We start from the raw sequence: 24695 nt of genomic DNA, 5'->3' as shown, positions 1-24695 counted from the left end.
AGTCAAATTAAAATTATGCCAAATGCTGCATTAGCCCAATAAAATCAGGACTGTCTCATCATAATAGTCCCAACATATTATAAATTGTAATATTATTAGAATGCATTAAAGGGGACCTATTATGCTAAAATCACTTTTATAAGTGGCTTAAACAGTTGTACGGCACCAGTCTTCAGAATTACTTTGATTGACATTTTTCCTTGTACGTGTCATCAGAGGGGTAAAGTCTTGCCTATTAGTGACGATCTCTCCCTCATTTGCATAGGACATTAGTTTTGTTAATAATCTGCCACTATGCAGACACACAGACATTTGTAGCTCCACCCCTTTTTTAAAAAAGAGGGCTGAGAGCACATATCATTTGAATTTAAAGCGACAGTCACCAAAATGGCACATTTAAGATCTAAACCTTTAAGGGGCAGTTCCCAAGAGCTACAAAATATAAATTTTGAGCTGAAAATTACACACTCACACTCTTGGGACATCTTGTAAAAAGCAGCAGATGCAAATACTTTCATCATTTACTCACACATGACTTGTTCCAAAACAGTTTGAGTTTTTTTTGCTTGTTTTTTCTGTCTGAATATATTATGAAGAATACTGAAAGCCTGTAACCATTGACTTCCATAACAGGAAAAACAAATATGGAAGTCAATGGTTACATGTTTCCAGCATTCTTCAGACAAAAACAGAAAAAAACTCAAATTGTTCTGGAACAAGTCAAGGATGAGTAAATGATTTTTATTTTTGGGTGAACTATCGCTTTAATGGATTCTCTTGGTTTTGTGTGTAGTGGATGTCTGGAGGAGGGTCTAGAGGCTTTGTTGAAAGGCACTGGCAGTAATCTTCTCATCCTGAAGGTGTCACATTGTCCAAATCTACTGACTGATCGCTCTCTGTGGTTGGCCAGCTGTTACTGCAGAGCGCTACAAGCTGTCACATACAGGTGAGTCCCTGTGTGCTTTTATCACACTATGGTCTGGTACAGGATACTGGATTCCGATAGGTCAATTGCAGTATTTTACAATGAAATTATGTTAAATTATCAATATTATGACCTTTTGTGTCCTTACTATTTCCAAAGAATTCAAAGCACATTTATGTTATGACAATTTTATCAACTGTAGTTGGATTTACATGATTATTTATCCATTTATTTCTTAATTATTTAATGTAATTTTTAATTAAATTGGAAAGTAAATCATTTATTAATAAAATTACTTAATACTATTTTTTAAAAATCAGAGACAGAATATTTAATTGTTTAGAAATGCCCATGATAATATTGTGCACATTCATTACTACAATATATTGTATTATTGAATACTGGCACAAGTTTTCTCAGATATTGATTATATGTCAGGAGTGCGACAGACCCAGTTGGACAGGAGGTTATCTGGGCTCTTGGAGCTGGATGCAGAGACATCATTTCACTTCAGGTGGCACCTTTACATCCATGGTAAGGTCTAAAAACAATAACTCATCATCAAAAATAGATTTAGTGTTTATGATTGTTTTTGTGGTTGATCTATGACCTCATAGCTTAAATATTTGATCTAATTAGTTAGTAATAATGCGCCATGGACTGTGTTGTTTGATTAGGCTTCTATATTAGATGGAAATATTTGTAAAGTTTACTCAAACAGTTTTAAATGTGAATTGTCTGCAGTCAGCAGCCAGCACGCTTCAGCAACAGGTGCCTGCAGACCATTGGCCGATGCTGGCCACACCTACGCGCACTGGGTGTGGGTGGAGCTGGCTGTGGCATACAAGGATTGGCTTCTCTGGGTGAGTAAGAGCTATTGTTTAGAACATTCTAGACTGAGTCATTCAATATTTTTTATTCATTTATAATAATTTTGTTCTTTTAATAAAACACATCATATCAATCAAAAGTAATATTATAGATATTAAAAGTATTGCAAAAGTTGCTTATTTTAAACAAATGTTGTCTTTTTACAATTTAGTTCTATTTTTAAATGATTTCTAATCTTTTTCTGTTGATGAGAGAGTCTATCAGTCTTTCACAAAAAAAATGTTCAACATTGATAACAAGAAATGTTACCTGGACTTCGAATGAATGAATGAATGAATGAATGAATTTATTTATTTATTTATTTATTTATTTATTTATTTATTTATTTATTTATTTATTTATAGTTATGAATCACTGGAATATCTTTCTGAATATATTTTATTTTCTATATAGTAAATGCAAAAATTTTCTTTTTCACTGATCCAGATTACAAAACAACCCAACCCTCATATCCTGTAGTCATATTGTCTATCTAGCATAGACCGTCACTTGTTATTCACATTGCAATCTGGGACACAGAGATCCTGGAAAGGACACTTTTAACTGCTGCTGTGATTAGACTGAAGACACGCATTTATTATCTACAGTTTAACTATAAATAGGTTTCGATCAAGAAACAACCATTTCCTATTGTGCTTTCTGTTTTTTAACCTACTTTACTGTGCAGTTCTCATTTACTGTAGATTTAATGGTTTGACCTTTCTGAATCACAAGACTTCATGACTGCAGCAATGGTAAACAAATCCTTAAATAGACCACTTAAAAGACTAAATCAGGAAGACTGTTTTTGACAAATGCCATTTGTTTTTCTCAGTCCACCTTTCAGTCACGTTCTTCAGAATGTCAAAAAAATAAAAATAAATGCATCATGTCCAGTATAGTAGCCAAGTTTTTCTCTTCGCATGCTCATATAAATATAGTAAACATGTAGTATGAACTAATTTCAAAGCAGTTTTTAATTGACTAGAGTATACATGCCGATAGATTTACTTTGTTCCATTCTCCACGCTTTCTCATGTTGATGTGTTTATGTCTTCAGCAAGGAACTGCATGCGGCTGCAGGTGCTGGAGTTGGATCATGTCAGTGAGATCAATCAGGAAGTGGCTGCTGAAATGTGCCGGGAGGGACTGAAGGGCCTGGAGATGCTGGTGCTCACATCCACTCCTGTTACTCCTAAAGCCCTGCTTCACTTCAATAGTGAGTCCTCACATTCAGTGATTCAGATTCTGATGCGTTCGTCATTTTACTGAACAACCATTCTATTTTTGTGTTTCAATATTAAACCCCAAGTCAAGGGGAAAACAACATGGGCATAATAAATGAAAAGTTTTTTTTCCTGAAATCCACCACACAACCGTATGCAAAAGATCCCTTTCAGTCGACAGCCAAACGCGGACACTCAGTTGAGATTAATTGAATAGATTTATTATAGAAAAAAGAAAAGTAGCCTTTAAATGAGCATCTCTTCAGGATGGCCACAGGCCAAAATAACAAACAAAAGAATCTGCAAAGTAAGTAAAGTAAATAACCTTCAAGTCTTTAAAGAAAATTAGAGGAAGCTTACCTTCCTCCCTGAACATAAACAAAGGCAAAAGTAATCAAATAAATAGGCAGGCCTAACCCACAAGCTCAAACTCTCAAAAAGTTGCAAGTTGCAAGAACATTTCGACAAGAATATAGTTTAATTGTCGACTGGAGGGGCAGGGAAATCCAGGAGTTTTCCACTCCCAGCAACCATCACACCAAAAATGAGCTCCTTGAACGCTGCCTGAAGTTCCCTTTTATAGCTCTCCACAACCAGCAGCCAATCAGAGCAGGACCACAGTTACATGGGCGCTTATGGGATAACAAAAAATCAACACAGGAAGGCGGGATAAAGAAAAAAACTCATGCAATGCACAACAAAAATAAACGAATAAACTTTAATCTTAACAATCAACCAAATGGCAGGATGAATAAATCATTTAAAGCAGTCTTTCTCAACCATGCTCCTGGAGGACCACTAGCTCTGCACATTTTCCATGTCTCTTTAACCAAACACACCTGATTCAGATCATCAACTCATTAGCAGAGACTTAAAGACCTACAATGGTTGTGACAGACAGACAAAAAAAACATCCAAAACATGTGGTGGTCCTCAAGGAATGGGGTTGAGAAACATTGTATTAAAGGATTTAACTCCATATCATTTAAGTAATATTTTTATAATGATTTGCATATCTAACTTTTTAACATTTAATATTTTTCTTTACTTTGTTGAAAGGTCAAGTCAAATGAAAGTTATTTGTCAGAATGTCTACTTTTCTACTGACCAGTAGGTGATGCTGTTTAAAACAGTTCATATTTCCTCAGGTTATAAATTTGAAATAAACCTAGAGAAAGCAAGTCTAAAATTTGCATGACATATAAATTTACTATGTTTATTTTGCAAGCACATATTGTTAGTTTTAAGGTGAAGAGTAAATCCATTCATGTTAATCCACTAACTTGGCTTAAGCAAAATATTCTTAGCCACACCCCTATAACCATTAGTTTGCTGGGAACAAAAGGGGAGGAGTGCAAAATAAAATCCCTCCCCTACTTAATATTCACTTTCAGTTGTAATAGTGTCGTCATACCAAAATTGAAGTCTGCAGCAACCTCTGGCTCACAAGGACTTTAAACAACAGCCAGCTAATCTTAAATAAGTTTGCCTTTAACCATTTTACTATCCCACCAAGGGAAATATGTTTGGATTGCATTTCTTAACTCCTAAGGTCTCTAGTTAACACACTCAATGCATTTTTTTTTCAACACATCCCATAATTTCTAAAATATCAGCCAAATGGTTGATATGTTGGGTTATGGTAAAAGTACTAGACTTAATACATATATTACGAAAGATCTGTAAGACCAAATTATTTTAAAAAAATATTCAAAATAAAAAAATTTTACCTACAAAATCACCTTTTTTTTAAATTATGCCATAAAATATTTCAGATTCTCATTTAACATGTTTTCTTGTATTTTTTTTTACAATAAAACCAAAATCAAGTGTAGTAGTGCAACAGGATGTTTGATTTTTGTTTGTTTGCGTGTAAGCCATTATTTAAAACAGTCATTCTTTAAATGCCTTTAAGAGTCATTATTTAAAACAGTAAAAACATGGTCAACCGTTTGGTTGAGGGGCAGTCAAAGGGTTAAACATTATTTTTTGATTGATTTATTTCTGGAGTTTGATGCTGTTTCATTAGAGGAGTCATAGACAAGTTTGCGACAGGTAGGATACAACAACATTAAATACAGGTGTTACACTAAATACGGGAACAAAATTTATTTAAAAAGTCTTACAAAGGTATTAAAATTACCTTTAAGATTCCTGCTTATACCCTGATAAACTACATCTTCATAATCTATCCCTAAAAGGAAACAGCTTTGGATAGTTATTTTTCTTGCTTGGAAAGGACGGCACTTCTTATTACGAAAAAGAAAACCCAATTTAATTCTGAGCTTCTTTAACAGATTTTCAATATAAATATTAAAACCCAACTATCTTCAAGCCCAATGAGTTTCTTTCTTCTGTTGAACACAAAAGAAGATATTTTGAAAAAGGTTGAAAACTGGTAACCATTGGCATCCTTAGTAGAAAAAACAAATACTATTGAAGTCAACGGTTACAGGTTTTCATCTTTTTTTATTTTTTTATTTTTTAGTGTATTCAACAGAAGAACGAAACTATTTGACAGATTTGGAAGAAGTTAAGGGTGAGAAAATGATGGCAGAATTTTTATTTTTGGGTGAACTAACCCTTTAATACCAGTTGGAAACAGTGGCTTATTCTCTCCCTTCTCCACTCTTTTCACAGGTGTGTGTCGTAACCTGAAGTCTATTGTAGTCCAGATAGGTATAGAAGACTACTTTGAAGACCCCAACAGTCCCGAGGCCAGAAAACTCTTTGACGAAATGGTGAACAAGCTGCAGGTATGGAATCATCGCCTCAAATAAGTCTTTAAGGCATCTGAAACTGTTAGAAATTCAACCCTTCCATATCGCTTCATCCCCTGCCAGACTAAAATTACCAGCAAAAGCTGTTCTGTAGTAATTTCGTCTCAGGCCACGGGGTTTCCTGTGTCTGAGATGGTGTTATGGATGAGTAAGTGAAAGCAGAAGAACCTCTCACAGCTGCCGTGTTGAGGAACCATGAGTCAAATGCAAGTGATTCATGCTCATCCATTTGCTTGCTTTGAGGACTCAGGAAGCTGCCTCTTCTGTTCTGACTCTGGATACACTGGAAGTGGAAGTGGGGTTACACCCACCCACGCCAAAACTCCTCTTAAACTTACTTGCAGGATGTCTTACACAAGCTGTGCCGAAATGGGCTGCAGTACATGACAGGGAACATTGCTCATCGTATATCATTTTCACAAGAGGCTCCGATATGTTGTACTTGTTCAGAAACTGCCCACGGTTTATTTCCACCTCAGCGTGGAAGCGTATTTATAGGGTCCTTAAATGTTCAGATCCATATCATCTAAGTGGTTTGACTTCTCCGTGTGGTTTCATTTAAAATCCATTCATTTTCATTCATTCATTCATTTTCTTTATGGCTCAGTCCCTTTATTAATCTGGGGTCGCCATAGTGGATTGAACCGCCAAATTATCCAGCATATGTTATTACGCAGCGGATGTTGTTAGCCGCAACCCAGCACTGGGAAACACCCACACAGCCTTACATTTACACACATTTGGCTAATTTAGCTTATTCAATTCACCTATAGCGCATGTCTTTGGACTGTGGGGGAGCACCCAGAGGAAAGCCGCGCAAACACGGGAAGAACATGCAAATTTCACATGGAAATGCCAACTGACCCAGCCAGGGCTCGAACCAGCGACCTTCTTGCAGTGACAAGCACTACCCGCTGTGTCACCGTGTCACCCTCATTCATTTTGTTAAAAGTAAAATACACTTTAATCACATCACAGGATCAGTTGAATCCAGCAAAATACAAGCAGGGATTATGATTAACCAGCGTTAATCTCCAATGTTGTAACTTTAATGCCTCATTTCCAGGGATTTCTCCAAACTTTTCAATTCAAAGATACTTACAAATTATGACCAAAGCAACCAGCCAAATCATAAAACTAGAAATGGCCATAAAATGGTACATTTGGCAGGCATTTTCATCTGAATTGGATTTAAGTGATGCAGCAAAAGAATATTGTGTTCGCTTCAACTAAAACAAACTAAAACCGTGATTGTTTCCGAGCAAAAAGGCAGACTGAAACTGCTAAAAAGATGGATCTCTGTGCATTTCCAAATGACCTCTAGTAAAGTTGGAATGAAACAGAAATGCAATGCAGACATTACAAAAGTAAATGAATCACAAACAGGACATGATGTCACAAAATGTGACCATAAACAGGACAGAATGCTGTTGATGGACAGAATGCAGAATACCTTTTTTTTCTCACCATAAGTCATCATGTTGTTCATTAAATTTCCAGTACAGGAATCAGAAACACATCTCCTTCCAGCAGATGTTGGTATTTGTGAGTGTAATGGGGAATTCCTGGTGCTGTTTCTAATTCATTAGGTTTGGTCAATCTAAAAAATAAATACATTTTGTCTAGTTTGGTCTAAATCAGGGGTGCCCATTCTTTTCATATGAAGGATCAGAAAACGAATATCACTGATAGTCATGCGCTAAAGATAAATATACCAAACTATTTTACAATAAAATTGCCATGGATAATTTCCTAATTCATTATAAATTGAAAACATTACTTTGAATAGTATTAACTTATGCAGTATAACTTTATCAATTAGAACTTATTGCAATAAAACATAAACAATTACATTAATAACACAGTGGAGTTCAATGCTGAAGACACTAGTCAAGCAGAATCTGCCTTTGCCTTGATTCGCTCACCAAAGTCTCTGCATTGTCCTCTATCCATCGTATGTACATTTTAAACTAAATCTGATTCATTCACACCATTTACTTTCATATTTCAGAGTTTTTTTGTAGCTTAACAATAAAACAAACAAATATAAGGTTACATTTCATTTGAAATGCCAATCTCTAAACCATTCTCAGATTGCATTGTGGGCTAAATCAAAGGTCACCATGAGCCAACTTTGGCTCACGGACTATAGTTTGGTCATCTGTGCTCTAAATAATGTCAGAGTGAACACTAAGTAAACTCAGACTTAATGTATTTGCTTTTATTTATTTTTTTGACTGGACCAAAAGAACCAAGGTACAAGTTATATTTGTTAACACAAGACTACTTTAATTTGTACATTTTATTTTATTCATGTATAATTTTCTTAATTTTTCTATTTCATTCTTTTTTTAATAACTAGTGTTATTTGCCAGTGCAATATGTTTTAACATTTGTCATGAAATAATAGAATTTAATTCTATTTCGATGCTATTTTAATGACCAAAATCAGTTGTCCTTATGTTTTAGGCATGGGCCAGTAAAGATTCTGACGGTATAATAACCTTGGATAAAAACATTACAGTATCATGGTATTGTGATTACTGCTGTAAAATATATTCTTTTTAAACGTCTGGGTAAAAAACAAAAGCGTTTTTCCCCCTTAAAAACAATATATTCTATTTTTTGAAAGATTTATGATATTTTAAAAGAGCAAACACGTTAGGCTATATCATTCAAATGAATCATTGACTTCTGCTGTCTCCATTAGTTTTAAAAACACAGAATTCTTTACAACTTAAAATGGCATCTTTGGACATCTATTCTGCTGGAGATAGTGTTGTCCTAAAAAACAAAACAAAAAAGTAAATAAAAAAATCTTACACATATCTTAGGAACGGTATTGCAGAAAATTTTGGCTGTTTTAAAACCTTGACTTTTCCAAACCGCGGTATACCTTGAAAACGGTTATCGCCCTATGCCTAGTATGTTTAGATTTAGTTTTTTTATTATTTTTGTGAACTGATATAAACCTGAATTGCTGAAAGAATCACCAAATTGGACCTGACCTAGTCTTACTATTATACTCTCACAATGCAATTTGGTTCAATTTTATCATCAGCGCACTTTTAAATTATAATAACATAAAGTTCATAAACCTTCTGTAAAATCCAACACAGGCTCATTAAGAAAACATACCCACATTTACATTTTTGGAGAGCATGAATTATGTAGCCAGAGCTACGTATGGCTGTATTTTGTCTTTAAAACGAATGCTACGGGGCGGTATGATGCCGATGATGGCTTCGGTTTCTTTTCGTGCAACCGGCTGACCGCTTACCTCCGTGTGGACGGCTGTTCCACTGTTACCAGTTTGCCCAGTAGCTCGCCATGTATGTCGGCGGACTTGAGATGCAGAGAGGAGTTGACCATGATGACAGGGTTGGAAACCGGAAAAGAACTGTTCCAGAAAGCAGATAAAAACAAAAGGCAAAAAATCCAATTAAATAACAGGGTGAGAACGTGGTATGTTCTGAAAACATGGAAAAAATCATTTTCTTTTTCTGGATTGCATTTGAAAACACTGTCGGTTATGTTTAGGGAAGGGCGTGATCGGATCAATCAGTGCTTTTGAAAACACTATCAATTTGGTATGTCAGTCAGTTGACAGCAGCCTCTCGTGAGAACAGCAGGCACGAATAGCACTTGCGAGAGAAATTTGAGATCTGAAAGAGCATACAGAGCGACCTCTGGTGGATTCGCGAAATCAAAAACTGCTAAAAAATGTACCTCATGGGACGTATTTCGAGCTTTCCAGAAATTTATTCAGGAGTACCTTTCAGTAATGAGCCTGGCCTGCTAAAAGCAGTTTTCAATAACAGATAACATTTTGGAATACGATTTGCCCCAATATAAAACTGCACATACAACTTACATACTGTTTTTTTACAAATGGAAAGCCTGAAGATCATTAAATTTTCATAATCATTCATAATGTTTCCTCTTTTTCTCCTTTTAGGCACTCAAGAAAAGACCTGGTTTCTCTAAAATTCTCCACGTGAAGGCCGATGGCTTGTGCTAACTCTGCTGTGTCCAGGCCAGAGCCACAAAAGGTTCACTAAATATTTCAGCCTGATCGAGTCATTCTCTCCTCGATCAAAAGGAGAAGAATCAAACACTTCTGCTTCAGTTTGAACCCTAAACACCAGTCCACCACACTACGATGGGCGTATTTGTTGGCTTTGACTTGACGCAACCAAATAGAGGAGTCTGTAAAGATAAAACAAAACAAACTCTACGTGAAGGCATTATTACTTGCCATGGATGCCATTGCAACATCCAAGACCCAATGGGTTTTCTCCTACTTGCCAAACACTAAACTTAAGATCTCAGAGAACGTGAAGTCTCTTGGAGGGAGAAGTTTGACCTGTAACAAAATATATATATATATGTATGTGAAATCCAAGCAGCACAAATGTAAAATGCACATGGGTAAGTTAATTATGTGGGAGTGTGTGATTAGTTTGATTGTTTCAACAAATCGTCCATTAGTCGCCAATTCGAACGCTGAACTTGATGCGTCGGCCAGCCATATTACTAGAACAATTTCAACATTACATGATCACCAGCTTCAGACATGGCTTTCTGAGAGCCTTACTTGGGTGCCGTTTCTCCTCAGAAACTACTAATATCTTTTGTCTAGAAGAACGAGTTCAAGCCAAGCGAAGAAGCTAGTAAACACAAGTTCTGCTGCCACTTTCATGTCAGACCCTCCAGGCTTCAGCTGTATTTTTTTATAACCAGGGTTTCTCTGCAAAGGATTGTTTCTCTTTGGATATGTTTTTGCCAATGCCTTCTCCATACCGTGCCATTCATAGCTCCGACATTTTGTTTTAAGGTTGGATTTTGGTCATGCCAAAATGAGCCATTGGTGAAGCAGTGAAGCCTATAGGTGTTGGGTCATACCCTATAAGATGTGTGCTTTTGTAATTTAAGGGCAAATTCATGTCGTGATGGATAGAAACAAGCTCATGGTGCTGTTTCAGTGTTTGCCTACGTTTTTTACTTCAGAACTCGACATTTTCATCTCCTTCATCACTGTTTAAACTTTTGAGGATTTTCTTAGGAGGTCAAGATAGTGCCACTGAATATGATCACTTCTTCATTTGGACTGATGATTTCCATCAGTGTTAAGTTAGCGTAATCCTATATTATTATTTAGATTTTTGTTTTTCTATAGTCATTTTAATTGTTTAATTTAATAGTTTTTTATTTCTGCATTGTTTATTTTCAGTTTTAGTTGTTTAATTAGAAATTAAACTAAACGAAAGTGAGATTTTTTTTATCTTTAGTTAATGTTTATTTTATTTCAATGAACTTTTTAGATGTTTTGTCTTTATTTGATTATAATAATCCCGTTTTTGGGGTTTAAATGCTAGATGGCACTATATAACGACTTTTGAGTTGTGAATCTATACAATGCACAGTCGAATAGAAGTGATTAAAACCAATACATACACAGGTATATTGGCAGAATCTGCAAGAATTCACTTCTTAAATATGTGGATTACGTTTTAGCTTTGGTTCCTTTAGACCTTGATTGTTGGAAATAAGGTACTAATGGCCAAATTAGACCAGTCATATCAGACTCCAAAATGACAAACGATTAGCTTAGACTGAATTCAATATTCATAGTCTTGGTTTGTCAGGGCCAGCATATTTTTTTTTATTCTTGTTTCAAAAAGGAAATGTGTTTATTTGTATATTTTCGAGCATATCACATGACATGTCAGGCTTTGAAGATGTTAAAATGTGTTTTAGCTAGAAGTCAATCATACAACGAAACAAGAATACCAAGTTTATTAAAAAAAAAAAAACACATGCTGATGCAATAATAGTGATGCAAGTCAGGCAATCAGGCATTGCTGCTCCCCTTGGCCGATCTCTGAGCTGAAGTTAAACAGTCCAAACATTCTTTTCTTAAGTGCTTTAGTCAAGGCGAGCACTTCTGTGGTGCAACATTCTACTTCATGTCTTAAAACGCATTACAGGGCTGAAACTAGCGTGAGAGGAGCATTTGCTTGAGTTTACTTTGAGCTCGCTTTTCAAGTGGGCGTTCGTGGAATTGTGGAAAACCTTTCTCCAAACAGAAGCTGGAGAAGGGAAACAAACCCGCAACAGTGACTTTTGGAGTGTGCTGGCGCTCGGTCTTCTAAGACTTTAAAAACCATGTGTATATGTTGTTTCTATAGGAAAAGAGATTCGCAAACGGTGTAAATATTTGAAACGTCATATAAAGTGAGAACATAGCCCGTTTACCCGAGATGAGTCCAAATGTATGGAATTTGCAGTATGCCGTGTACGATAGATGCTTTATATTGAATGTGTATCAGAGTCCTATAGAGATGGAAATAATTTAAAAACAGAGTACAGTTTATTTCAACTATTTATTTCTATAAAAAGAGATGTCTATGATGATGGCATGTTTGTGCTAAAGCATTATATATCATGTTGCCTTTTCAACTGTTCTGCTGTAGATGTTATAGATTATTAGACTATTATCTGAGTGCTCTGCTTGCTGCCTTTCATTTTTAGACTGAGCAACCAATGCACCATTATTCTGATAAAAGTAACTGCTAATGTTTAGTATTAAGCCGTCGATGTTCTATTTTATTTAACGTCAAGCCTTTTGAACGAATCTGACATGTGATGCACTTTTTTTATCAGAGCGCTTCCAGTGCTCTGCGATGGTTGGTTTTCTATAATTCATGTGCAATTCCTCTTTTCCTAAGCTTTGCACCAGAGGACTATCAGCTTTCCATTCAGCGTGATCAATAGTTTTAGTGACTTTTTATGAAACCCTTGCTGTGGTCTTATTTGATGCATAGCATTAACTTGCAATATAAAAATAAATAGTAATATTATATCAATATAATCGCTTGGTCATGTAAAAGCATTTGATCATGTTTTTTTTATTTTGAATTCATTTGCTTTGGTGGTGAAAGTGGTGGTTTCTGGAGTGTTGACTGAGCACTTTGACTTTTACATTTATTTTGGTAACATTACTTGATGGGGTGTGCTTGAGATTGTTGTGAAACCTTTATATCATGACTTATGACAACTGCCATTAAGTGTCATTAGCTCAGTTATGTCATTTTAAATGCAAAGATAACTGTCTGAAATTACTTGACATTACCAAGACAACATACACTCACCGGCCACTTTATTAGGTACAACTGCACGTTAACGCAAATTTCTAATCACCGAATCACATGGCAGCGACTCAATGCATTTTGGGCATGTAGACATGGTCAAGACGATCTGCTGCAGTTCAAACCGAGCATCAGAATGGGGAAAAAAGGTGATATAAGTGACTTTGAACGTGGCATGGTTGTTAGTGCCAGACGGACTGGTCTGTGTATTTCAGAAACTGCTGATCTACTGGGATTTTCACACACAACCATCTCTAGGGTTTACAGAGAATGGTCCGAAAAAGAGAAAATATCCATTGAGCGGCAGTTCTGTGGGCGCAAATGCCTTGTTGATGCTAGAGGTCAGAGGAGAATGGCCAGACTGGTTCGAGCTGATAGAAAGGCAACAGTAACTGAAATAACCACTCATTACAACCGAGGTCTGCAGAAGAGCATCTCTGAACACACAACACTTCCAACCTTGAGGCGGATTGGCTACAGCGGCAGAAGACCACACCGGGTGCCACTTCTGTCAGCTAAGAACAGGAACCTGAGGCTACAATTCACACAGGCTCACCAAAATTGGTAAATAAGAGATTGGAAAAACTTTGCCTGGTCTGATGAGTTTCGATTTCTGCTGCAACATTCGAATGGTAGGGTCAGAATTTGGCATCAAGAACATGAAAACATGGATCCATCCTGCCTTGTATCAACGGTTCAGGCTGGTGGTGGTGGTGTAATTGTGTAGGGGATATTTTCTTGGCACACTTAGGGCCCATTAGTACCAAATGATCATCATGTCAACGCCACAGCCTACCCGAGTATTGTTGCTGACCATGTCCATCCCTGTATGACCACAGTGTACCCCTCTTCTGATGGCTACTTCCAGCAGGAGCCATGTCATAAAGCACAAATCATCTCAGACTGGTTTCTTGAACAAGACAACGAGTTCACTGTACTCAAATGGCCTCCACAGTCACCAGAGCTCAATCCAATAGAACACCTTTGGGATGTGATGGAATGGGAGATTTGCGCATGGATGTGCAGCCAACAAACCTGCAGCAACTGCGTGATGCTATCATGTCAATATGGATCAAAATCTCTGAGGAATTTTCCAGTACCTTGTTGAATATATGCCATGATGGATTAAGGCAGTTCTGAAGGCAAAATGGGGGTCCCAACCTGGTACTAGTAAGGTGTACCTAATAAAGTGGCTGGTGAGTGTAACTTGTCAAGAACCTGTCATAAACATAATCATCATGAGGCAATTATAATTGTGTCATGTATTTTATAAAAACAATTATAACGTATTTGTTCATGCGTTAACCTCAGTTAATAATTTCTCATTAAAATGTCATTAAATATTAATGACGCTGCTATATAATTATTCGACAGAAAGAAAAATTTGAAAGACAAATTCATTTCGTTCCATTGAAAGATTGTTTAGAAACATATTCATTTATAATGGCATCATCATGTTTATGACAGATTTATGACAAGTGTCTTGGAAATGTCAAGTTGTCATGACAGACAAAGACAGGACTTTGTATTCATGATGTGTCATGATTATAAAGGTCTCAAGACAGTCTTATGAACACCCCCTTCAAATAAAGTGTTATCTTTTATTATAAAAAATGGATTGAAAGAGATATTTTACTGTGTGATCAACCCAAAACTGGACATTTTTTAAAATGAAAAGAAAAATAGGGGGATAAAATCACAGAAAGCCACTTTAGGAAAGGCCTGAAGCACTCAGAAAGAGAATTATTACTTTTATGTACGCTTAAAATTGTTTTTGTACCACTGAACAGAACTTCTTGAAACAATCAGTTATAGTGGTGTTAGCTATATTGTTAGGTGCCAGATGTTGTGACAATTCATGTGTAGCTGTTATTGTTACCATAAAATCAATGACCTATTATTAAAGACAAATCCAAAACCAGGTTTATTATCACTGGAGTATTATCCACGTTTTGTTCACTTACATTTTGTGGAAATGACACAGTAAAAGATAGAAACAGGATTCACTATTGAAACAGCCATATTCAAACTCAAACAGTGTGAACATCTAAATGCCTGTCATTTATATTTAGTTTCTCTGTTCATTAATATGGCATTCGGACATCCTTGATTCTGCAGTTTTGATGTACTGCTTCTTCAGTATTCAGCTTTGTGCCATGATATTCTCGTCATTACCTCTCTGATTTAAATGATTGTATTTTATTTCCACCTGTCTGAACTGCTTTCATGCATTACCTCAAACATCTTGCAACAGGAATTAAATTGTTGCTTTTTTATACCAACAGATCACATTGACCTTATTTAACAAATGCCCTGCACATTCTCTGCCGTTGCACAAAAAAAAAAGACAATTCATCACCCAAAGGTAGTCGGTTTAATATTTATTGGACGATGTTCATGTTTAAGCTCTTTTCTTGCCTGTAGGAACAACTGACTGCAGCTCATTTTGTTTATGCGTTGTGTTGTTGTGGCCTGCTCAGTAGCATTTCTTATTGTCTGTTCGACCAGTTATCCCAATTTGCGGAAAGCAAAAGTGTGATGGAATTGTTTACATTCCAAATCTCATGCCATTTTGTTCCAGGCATATTCTATAAGTTATAATAAAAATCTGATACATGTACCCATATTGTGTGAAGAGATCTTTATTTTGCATGTTTCAGTTTTGATAAAATAAGCACATAAAAGTTCAGAGAATGAAAAGGTTTGATTGACAAATTGTTTAGAAAATGATTCTATAGTTCTATCATTTAAATTTTTAAATTTTCAAAATATGTCTCATTTTATTTGAAACGACCCATTTTGTTCCAGGCATAATAATATAATTATAAAAAATTGTAATACATTTGAATTATATTATAATTATAATTTTAAAAATTATAAATATTTCTTCATGTCTATTGTTATTTATTTTAGTTTATTTTGCTCTAATTTTCAGTTACAAATAAGAATGAATGTTGCTTGTGAAAAAGAATATTGAATTGTTGACAGTGATGGAAAGTACTGGAAATCATACTTAAGTAAAAGTACCATTACCTGCCTAAAAAAGTAGTGCAAGTACAGTAAAAGTATCTGTTGTAAATATTACTCAAATTATGAGAAAAATATATAGACCTTTTAAAAGTACTCATGAGTAGTGAGTATTACGCTGTAAAAAGCTGATGCATTTGCATGTAATTTGTGAATGTGTGTAAACGTAACATTCTGTAGTGCATTTAGTTATTGCCCAGCAGGCACACCATGTTATAAGACGCTAATATTAGATTAGATTTAGGTCGTGACGTCAGGTGACCAAAATTCAATGACTAGCCAACGTCTAGGGCAAACATTGTTTTGATGTCCAATAACAACGTCAAATGACGTTGATATTTGGTTGATTTTAGGTTGTGTTAGAAAGTGACCAAAATCCAGCGTCAAGCCAACATCTTAAAACAACATCATATTGCTGTCAAATACTGACTTTTATTGGTTAAGTATGGCAACCAAAATCCAACATCTGAAAGACTTCATAGTGGTACATCAAGCTGTGATTTTACGTTGGATTTTGGACATTAACGTCGGCCAGACATCAACCCGATTTTAATTTCCATACAAAATGCAACGCCCCCACAACGTTGGGGTGCAAGGTCAGTCTGATGTCTTGTGCCTGCTGGTTGTTTAAGGTCATTTCGGTCATCATACAGTGATGTTTTTACGTGTAAAAATTTGGACATCTTCTTGGAAACTTGTAATGCATCCAAACAGTTTGCTGCAATTAAAAATCTCCCATGTCTTGGGGTAGTTCATTATGATGCGATTTACCTTCTATGTGCGATTTGATTAGACAAGAATAACAGGATTGATTTTTCTAATCCCCATAGATAAGAAAGAATAAAGAAGTGACTGCAGGTTGAAGGAAAGTAGTGGAGTAAAAGTACCGATACTGCACTAAAAATGTACTCAAGGGAAAGTAAAAGTACACATTATTAAAACTACTTAGTAAATTACAATTTCTAAGAAAAACTACTCAATTACAGTAGTTTGAGTATTTGTAGTTTGTTACTTACACCACTGATTGTTTATCATTTTAAATGAAATCCATTTTGCTACAGGCATATTGGATGAGTTCTAATAACATATATTGCATATATTGTAACAAACAATTAACTTTGTATTGCATGCATTCATTTAGATTATGCCAGTGGCAAGGACAAAATATGTGCCCACTTAGATTAGAGGCAGGCCTAAAGTTGTAAGTCAAGTGATAAATCCGGTATATAAAACAGTACCTGATTTGGGTAATGTTTTTATCTGAGAATAATAAATCTTAAACAAAGACAATAAGAAGTAAAGTGCATCTTTCATGTATCAACATAGCTGACCAAAAACAGCAAATTATAAACAGATGTTTATTTTTATAGGCCATTTTGTCATGAACAATTTGCCGATCAGTATGTTATTAACCCTTATGTGCTGTTGGGGATGTTTTCATCCACTCTGAGGTGATTTTGAGTCTTAATTTGGCCATTACTTTTTCTCTGTTTCAGCTAGCAAAATGATGTTGGTGATAAATCTTATTTTGACACATATTTTGAAAAAAAAATGTTTTGAATTAAAAAAAAAAACGTCAATGATTTTTTTACTGTCATCATGGCACAGATAAAATAAACCAGTTATTAGAAATGAGTTATTAAAACTATTATGTTTAGAAATGTGTTGAAAAAATCTCTCCGTTAAACAGAAATTGGGGAAAAAATAAATTCAGGGGGGGGGGGGGGGGGGGGGGGTAATAATTCTGACTTCAACTGTAAATATATTTTTGTCCATTTTTTTGCATAAATCTTTTAATCAACCTCAATCCTGATCAAAACTACTAAATTACTTTACTCTTATACTCTTTAATAGCCAAATTCATAAATGATGGTGGAAAAAACACACAAAATTCTGTATTTTCAATATAAGTGAAGTTTAAATTTTAAACTAATTTCGAGAGGAGCATGTGCTCATGATTGACCCAGCTGGTCCACATTGGCTAATCATGATCCTCCAATCAAAGGATCCCAAGTCACTATATATATCCTCATTTCCTCTCTACAACTATCTTCGTCTGGAAGAAAACCCCCTCCTCTCCTTCTTCCACCTTTATCCAGAATGGGCAGCACGGTGGCTCAGTGACTAGCACTGTTGTCCCACAGCAAGAATACCAATGGCGTTGGGTCTTCACTGGGCCATCTGGTGTTCCTGTGCGGAGTTTGCATGTTCTCCCCGTGTCCGCGTGGGTTTTCCCCGGGTTCCCTGGTTTCCTCCCACTATCCAAATGTGCTCTATATTATAGATAAAATAAGCCTAAATCTTTTTTCTTATGTCTTACTCTCAGGAAGTTCACCTTGGCCTCAGCAGCGGGGGAGATTCAGATCGACCTGAGCTCAGTCTCCCCTCGCCCTGTGAAAGGAGGGAGCTCTGGGCTCGAGGATACCTTGAGCTCAGGGCTCTCTCCCGGGACAGCACGCCAAACAAGCTATGTATAAATCGTGAGCTAAGTGTGAACTCTTGAAAAAGTAATTGTGAACTGTATCCCCCTTTATCACAGTCTTGAACGTGAATCAACATTGTTGACTGATTTTAATTTTTTTCTCCCCAATTTACTGCTGGTGGCTGTTTTGCCCCGTTGGCTTGCATTATGACCACATTTTTTTGATTGCTAAAGCATGACACCATAAAATCAGGTATTTTTGATTGTTGGTGTTTTTTTCTGTTGGGAAGAGGTCAAATGTGTATTTTTTTTTTTTTACTGTTGATCATCAGTTGACACTATTAACCCTTTAGATATTTTATATACTGTGTATTGCGATATATTTTATATTGCTTATAATAGAGTATGTGAGACTGACCTTTACGCACTTACCTTGATGTGTCTGAGTAAAGCAAAAATGCAAAATGCATCTCAGCTCTCAGAACTACATGGAGTAAATAAAAACAAAGTGTATTTATGCACCACCAAATGTGGTTATAATGGAAGTCAATGGGGAAAAAACAGCCACCAACAGTATAGGGCGAAACAATGAAAATCTAGCAATGTATAAAAGCCATTGCTGTTACTAATCGTTCATGTGTCCAAGACTGTAATAAAAGGGGGAAAATCCCGTCCACAACTTCTTTTTATATTGAAAATACTTAATTTTGTGTGTTTCTTTTGAACTTGAAAAGTAAAGAGTTAAAATCCTGTAATTTTTAAAAACATTTAGTGGTTTTGATCAGGATTGAGGTTGATTAACAGATTACAAAACAAATTTAAAAAATTGGTTTTCATCCCGAACATACTGTAAGAAAAGTGTTGTGATTTTGAACAGTGCACAATGATTATTATGTAAAATATACAGTAATGCCCGTTTGACAATGTTTTTTGGCTTTAGCACATTTGATTCTATAGAGTGTCCACCAGAGGTCAGTAGAGCACAGTAAATGCGAGCAGAGAATCAACGTGAGCTGCGGTCTTCTTCAGTTTGTGTGTATTGCTTTATTTAATGGTTCATGTTTATTATCCTTACATGGTGTTTATTGTGTTTTATTATTCACCCCAGGAGTGCGTTTAGTAGAAAGTTGTGATACACATAATACACCGGGTTTCAGGGGTAAATTCCCTCAAAGAAACAGCTGTGTCTGATTATTGTGTACGTAAAGAGAAGCTCTTTCTCTCCTGACGGCTTATCAGCAGAGGGAAAGTTGTGTTTGAGAAACACGTGTTAGCAGGCCAAACTGGTGTTAGTGGGTCAGTGGGCTGGAAGTAAACACACCAACACACCAAGTGGCCTTTTGGACAGAACATGAACTCGATTTAGTTAGATATTTCCATTTTCTGAATAAAATGTAAGGGAAAACTTGGGAAAAATTTTAATTATTTTCTAACTGCCTTCTTAAATGTAGGCTACAAAAGAATTTTATATATATATATATATATATATATATATATATATATATATATATATATATATATATATATATATATATATATATATTTTATATATATATATATATATATATATATTTTATATATATATATATTTTATATATATATATATATTTTATATATATATATATATATATATATATATATATATATATATATTATATATATATTATATATATATATATATTATATATATATTATATATATATATTATATATATATTATATATATATATATTATATATATATATTATATATATATTATATATATATATATATTTTATATATATATATATATATATATATATATATATATATATATATATATATATATATATATATATATATATATATACGTACGTATATATATATATATATATATATATACGTGTGTGTGTATGATGAAACATTTTATTAAGAAAGTTTATTGTGATTGGTTGGTTTTGATTCCACACGGGTTATAAGGTAATAAACAAACACGTGTCCTTTTACAAAAGATAAATAAATGCACACCCATCTTTAAAGTCTGTGTGAATTCACAATGTACACTGTTTTGCTATAGCACAATTTTCCGGATAATGAATCTGTGCAATTTAATCCACTGGGGAAAAAAGTAGTTTTTTGTATTTAATCTTGAATAAATTTCTCTTTGCTTCAGCGTTTGAAGTTTACTTTTCAGTTTGACGGCTTCAGCAACAATATCCGTAACCACGCCCCTGTTTACCTGTAAGTTTCAAACAAGCCTGAAGGACTGAAGTAGTTGATCAGGTGTTTTTAATTAGGTTTGGCAAACTGTGCAGGACAGCGGCCATCCATGACTGAGTTTGACGCCTTTGAATAAAGATTATAACACAGGGGTGCTCAAACTCTGTCCCGAAAAGTGTCCTGCAAAATTTAGTTCCAACCCCGATTAGACAAACCTGAAGAAGCAAATCAAGCGTTTACTGGGCATAACGTTTTAAAATAGGTGTGTTCAGGCAAATTGTAACTAAAATTTGCAGGACACCGGCCCACCAGGACTGATTTGGGCACCCCTGGTTTAAGACGGAGACATTGCCAAAGAGGACAAAGTTTAAATGAATGTCACTGGAAAAAGAATTTTAATATTCAAGAAACAACTAAGTTATTATTGGAAAAGCCAGGAGAGATTCCTGGGAAGGCCTGGAAATGGAAGCCAGTGCTGTTTTTTGTCGATATGTAAGTAGCATCCGTTTTGTCACAGAAGCAGTATTTTGTTGTAACTTTCTCTATAGTAAGTATCAGGGCAGTTTTGATGTCATCATTAGTGTAAGCTGTCTGGTGCTAGCTCTAGTTAGCTATTAGCAACTTGCATGATGTGAATTTGAGCAATGAAGAGAGACATGTTTGATTTGGATGTTTTGTTTTAAAATATTGCTTGATTATGCAGAATGATACCAGATAACACACAACCTCTGCATTTGTTGTTGTTGTTGCTTTCAATAAGAAACCGAAACCCTTCTTTCAACTGTTTGATGTTGCAGATGGTTAGGCACCTCTTTCATTTTTACAACTAATTATGAAAGAGAAACCGTATTATTTAATGTCATTTCTCAATCAGTCTTTCACCCATAGCATTACATTTAGCTCCTCATTTATTGTCCTTCAGGTTGTTAGTTTGAGAAAAGTTAATGAACTCTTGAGCTTTATTTAAATATTTGCTCTACATTGACCTACATATGGAGGGATTGATGTCCAGGATGTGTCTGCTAAACATACTAAACGATGACCTAAAAACATGTACATATTAAACCAATGAAATTCTTCACATTTTGTTGGCTAACCTTCAGAGATTTTCCCATCTTTAATTAAATTCATAACAAACGCATCCCTCAAATGAGAGAAGAGTCACAATTCAAATGAGACCTATTTAATTCAAAGAAAAAAAAATAAATCAAATTCAATTTCTGCAAAAATCATAAAGTATAAGGCATAAATGCAAATAGGCACCTAGCTTTTGTAAGGTAGCAATTGTTTATAGATGAGCGTTATGGATGTGACGTTTGCAGTAAAAACCCAAAAATTTAATTCACAGAGAAAGTACATGTTGATGTTATATTGAAACATCTGTTTATATTTACCAAAACAACCAACCACAGAGTTATGGGATCAGAAAAATAACAATCTAAATATTTTTACACATGCGTCAATATATAAAATAAACATGCGTCATTGATGTGATCAAAAAAGTCTGCAAGTAACCGTATACAACATACTCTGTAGAAATTCTGTGAATTAAAATGCACCACCCAAAAGAAACAATGCTAATCAAAAGGACAAGAGTTGTCTCACTATAGAACAAAAATGATTGATTTGATTTTATATGTTTGCATCTATGGCAAAAAAAAAGCTTCATTATGGATGTGGCGTCTCCGTTATGATGTGACCAATGTGAAATTGGCACTTGTGTGACTTTGGTAAATCAAATATAATTGTTTGAAAACATTGACGGAGACATTTTTAAGTTGTTTTTAAGTATTGTAAAATACTTGCTAACACCAAAATGTAGAAACAGTTTCCTTATTTTGGTTGAAGCTTAGTTTTTTCATGACAAGGTTGACATTTGCATGGAATTGCTCAGATATAAAAAGCTGTGAGCTGTGACTGGAGCGCATTGAAGAAAAGCATGATAACTGAATTTTCTACATGGCAGTTAAAATTCATCTGATTTAAAATTAGGTCAAAGTATATTATAAATAAATAATTAACTATTAGATTAAGAACATCTATTTTCCAAAATAGTGATTGTGAGATTTGGATTTCAATATTCTAAATATTAAACATAATTTCTTGCTTTGAGGACAAATCAAGAAAAAGTAGAACAGCTTACCTCAACTAACCTCTTATGTGTGTATTATAATGCCACTGATCCCTGATTATAATGTTGACCTGATCCCTATGTTTTCAGTCATAAAAAAAACACAACACTTTCTTTATTGCAAAAACTTGGCAACTTTATTTACAATTCAAGTCAGTCACATGCAACATATTTTAATGAATATAACACAAAATTAGCAAAAAAAAAAAAAAGCATCTTGCACTTTTTTATTGTTCTTCAAAATGTTGATTAAATATACAAAAATATAGTTTACAAATACTGTACAGAAAATATTCTGCTGCAGAATTCTTACTTTTACAAACATGTTTGTGAGATTCACAAACATTAGCAGTGTTAAAACAAGACAGGAAGGGGCGGGGCTCTTTACATCTGTGAGGTCACAATGGTGAGGGGTGGGACAAATATTGGATCACCTCAGACAAAGAGTGGCGTGGGAAGGAGGAACATCATGAAACCTTGAAAGAACATGTCACAGATTTGACACTGAGATAGTTGATAAATAGGCTATTGTTTATCAAAACATAATATTTGATTTGCGTCTTGTGCCTTAATAAGCACATTCTACAAAGTACTACTACTTAACAACAGAAATACTGCCAGCCTGTTCCCAACAGCCTTTTTTCACAATGTCTTATTGGTTTAAAAAGCCCATTAGGAACAAAGAACAGTTGTTAAGTAGTAAGCGAACACCTAATGTTGCCTTTTCAAATTAAAACGGGTAAACCAGATATGGCACTCTCAGTAATAATCAGTAGAAAACATTAGTTCAAATATGCTAAAAATGTGACCTAACATTAACATTCCCAATGTTGAGGACTACCACTTGTATAAACATGCTAGCTTGACTTTCTAGATATGTTTCCAAACCGATTTTGAAATAGCTTTTAGCAACAATCACAAAGCCTTGCTTTGCCTAATCACTAAATTAGAGCGGTTAGAAAGTACTATTGAAATGTTATGGGTTTTAAACTTTAGCACACAATAAATAAGATGACATTTTTGCGCTGTTTCCGTTCCACCTCAACGGACAGGCACTAATACCACCTAAAAGGAAGAGTATGAAAAGTGCAGTGATGTAACTTGTCAATTTTAGACACAATCAACTACTTTCACATTATAATGACACCGTTGAACCACAGCTCTCTATTTGCATACATTCGTGATCAGAGTGACTCTTTAAGACCTACTGTGTTACTAAAGCCAAAGAGATGAAGAAGAGATCCTAATTTAGGACTCAACATTATTTGTCCACAATAAAGGAATTTCCAAAAGGAAACCCACAGTGTTTTACACTTCGTTAAGACCAAGTACCAGAGCACACTGAAAAAAATGATTAGTGATATTAAGAGTCAAAAGAGTTTCTGCACACACTCAGCAAATGCAAACAGTTATTGAATAAGAAAAAAATCTTTAAATAAGCTTAACTTTAATTCACAATCTGCCTCAAACACACACAAAAATACATTGCAGAACACGGTGGGCAGTTTTCTTGGCAATGAATGAACGGTACGCCATTTAATCCATGACCAGCACTTTTGATCCAAACCCAGTGCTTATTTATATCAAGCTTTACTTGTGTCAGATAATTGAAATGTAAGTTTTCCCATTTGGCATCATTTATAGTGTTGAGGCCAGCCTGTATGCACAACATTATACTTGTTTCACTACTAGGTTGGCTTAAAATGGAGGGCACAGAGACCCAGGGTGACCTTATTAGGTTGTGGGTTGAAAAGGGGGGAAATAGCTGTACTATAGAGCAGGAAAGAGCCAGAGCGTCTATTCTGTTACAGACTGCTGACTGCATCCACCTGCTGGTCATTGATCTTAATGGCTGAGGATTCTGTGTTACAAAGTGCTGGACTGATTTACAGATATGCTGGAATGATAACTAGACTCCGTACTGTAATCTGGGCCTGTTCACTGTAAAAAGCAATTAGTCACTTT

General features: G+C 35.1%; 1 protein-coding gene across 1 annotated transcript in view; it reads left to right on the top strand.

Moving 5' to 3' along the window:
- fbxo41 (F-box protein 41) overlaps nucleotides 1-11078 on the top strand; it is an 80863-nt gene extending 69785 nt beyond the window's left edge. Inside the window, exons 8-13 of the mRNA XM_056456776.1 lie at nucleotides 794-946; nucleotides 1364-1459; nucleotides 1670-1788; nucleotides 2856-3014; nucleotides 5662-5777; nucleotides 9760-11078. Of these exons, the coding sequence (XP_056312751.1) occupies nucleotides 794-946; nucleotides 1364-1459; nucleotides 1670-1788; nucleotides 2856-3014; nucleotides 5662-5777; nucleotides 9760-9822 (706 nt within the window). The 3' untranslated portion in view covers nucleotides 9823-11078. The remainder of the gene's footprint in view (nucleotides 1-793; nucleotides 947-1363; nucleotides 1460-1669; nucleotides 1789-2855; nucleotides 3015-5661; nucleotides 5778-9759) is intronic.
- Nucleotides 11079-24695: the final 13617 nt, after the last annotated feature.

This window comes from Danio aesculapii, chromosome 1 (assembly GCF_903798145.1).
Source record: "Danio aesculapii chromosome 1, fDanAes4.1, whole genome shotgun sequence".
Lineage (NCBI taxonomy): Eukaryota > Metazoa > Chordata > Actinopteri > Cypriniformes > Danionidae > Danio > Danio aesculapii.
The sequence above is the reverse complement of the archived record's forward strand: the minus strand, read 5'-3'. Positions and strand labels throughout refer to the sequence as shown.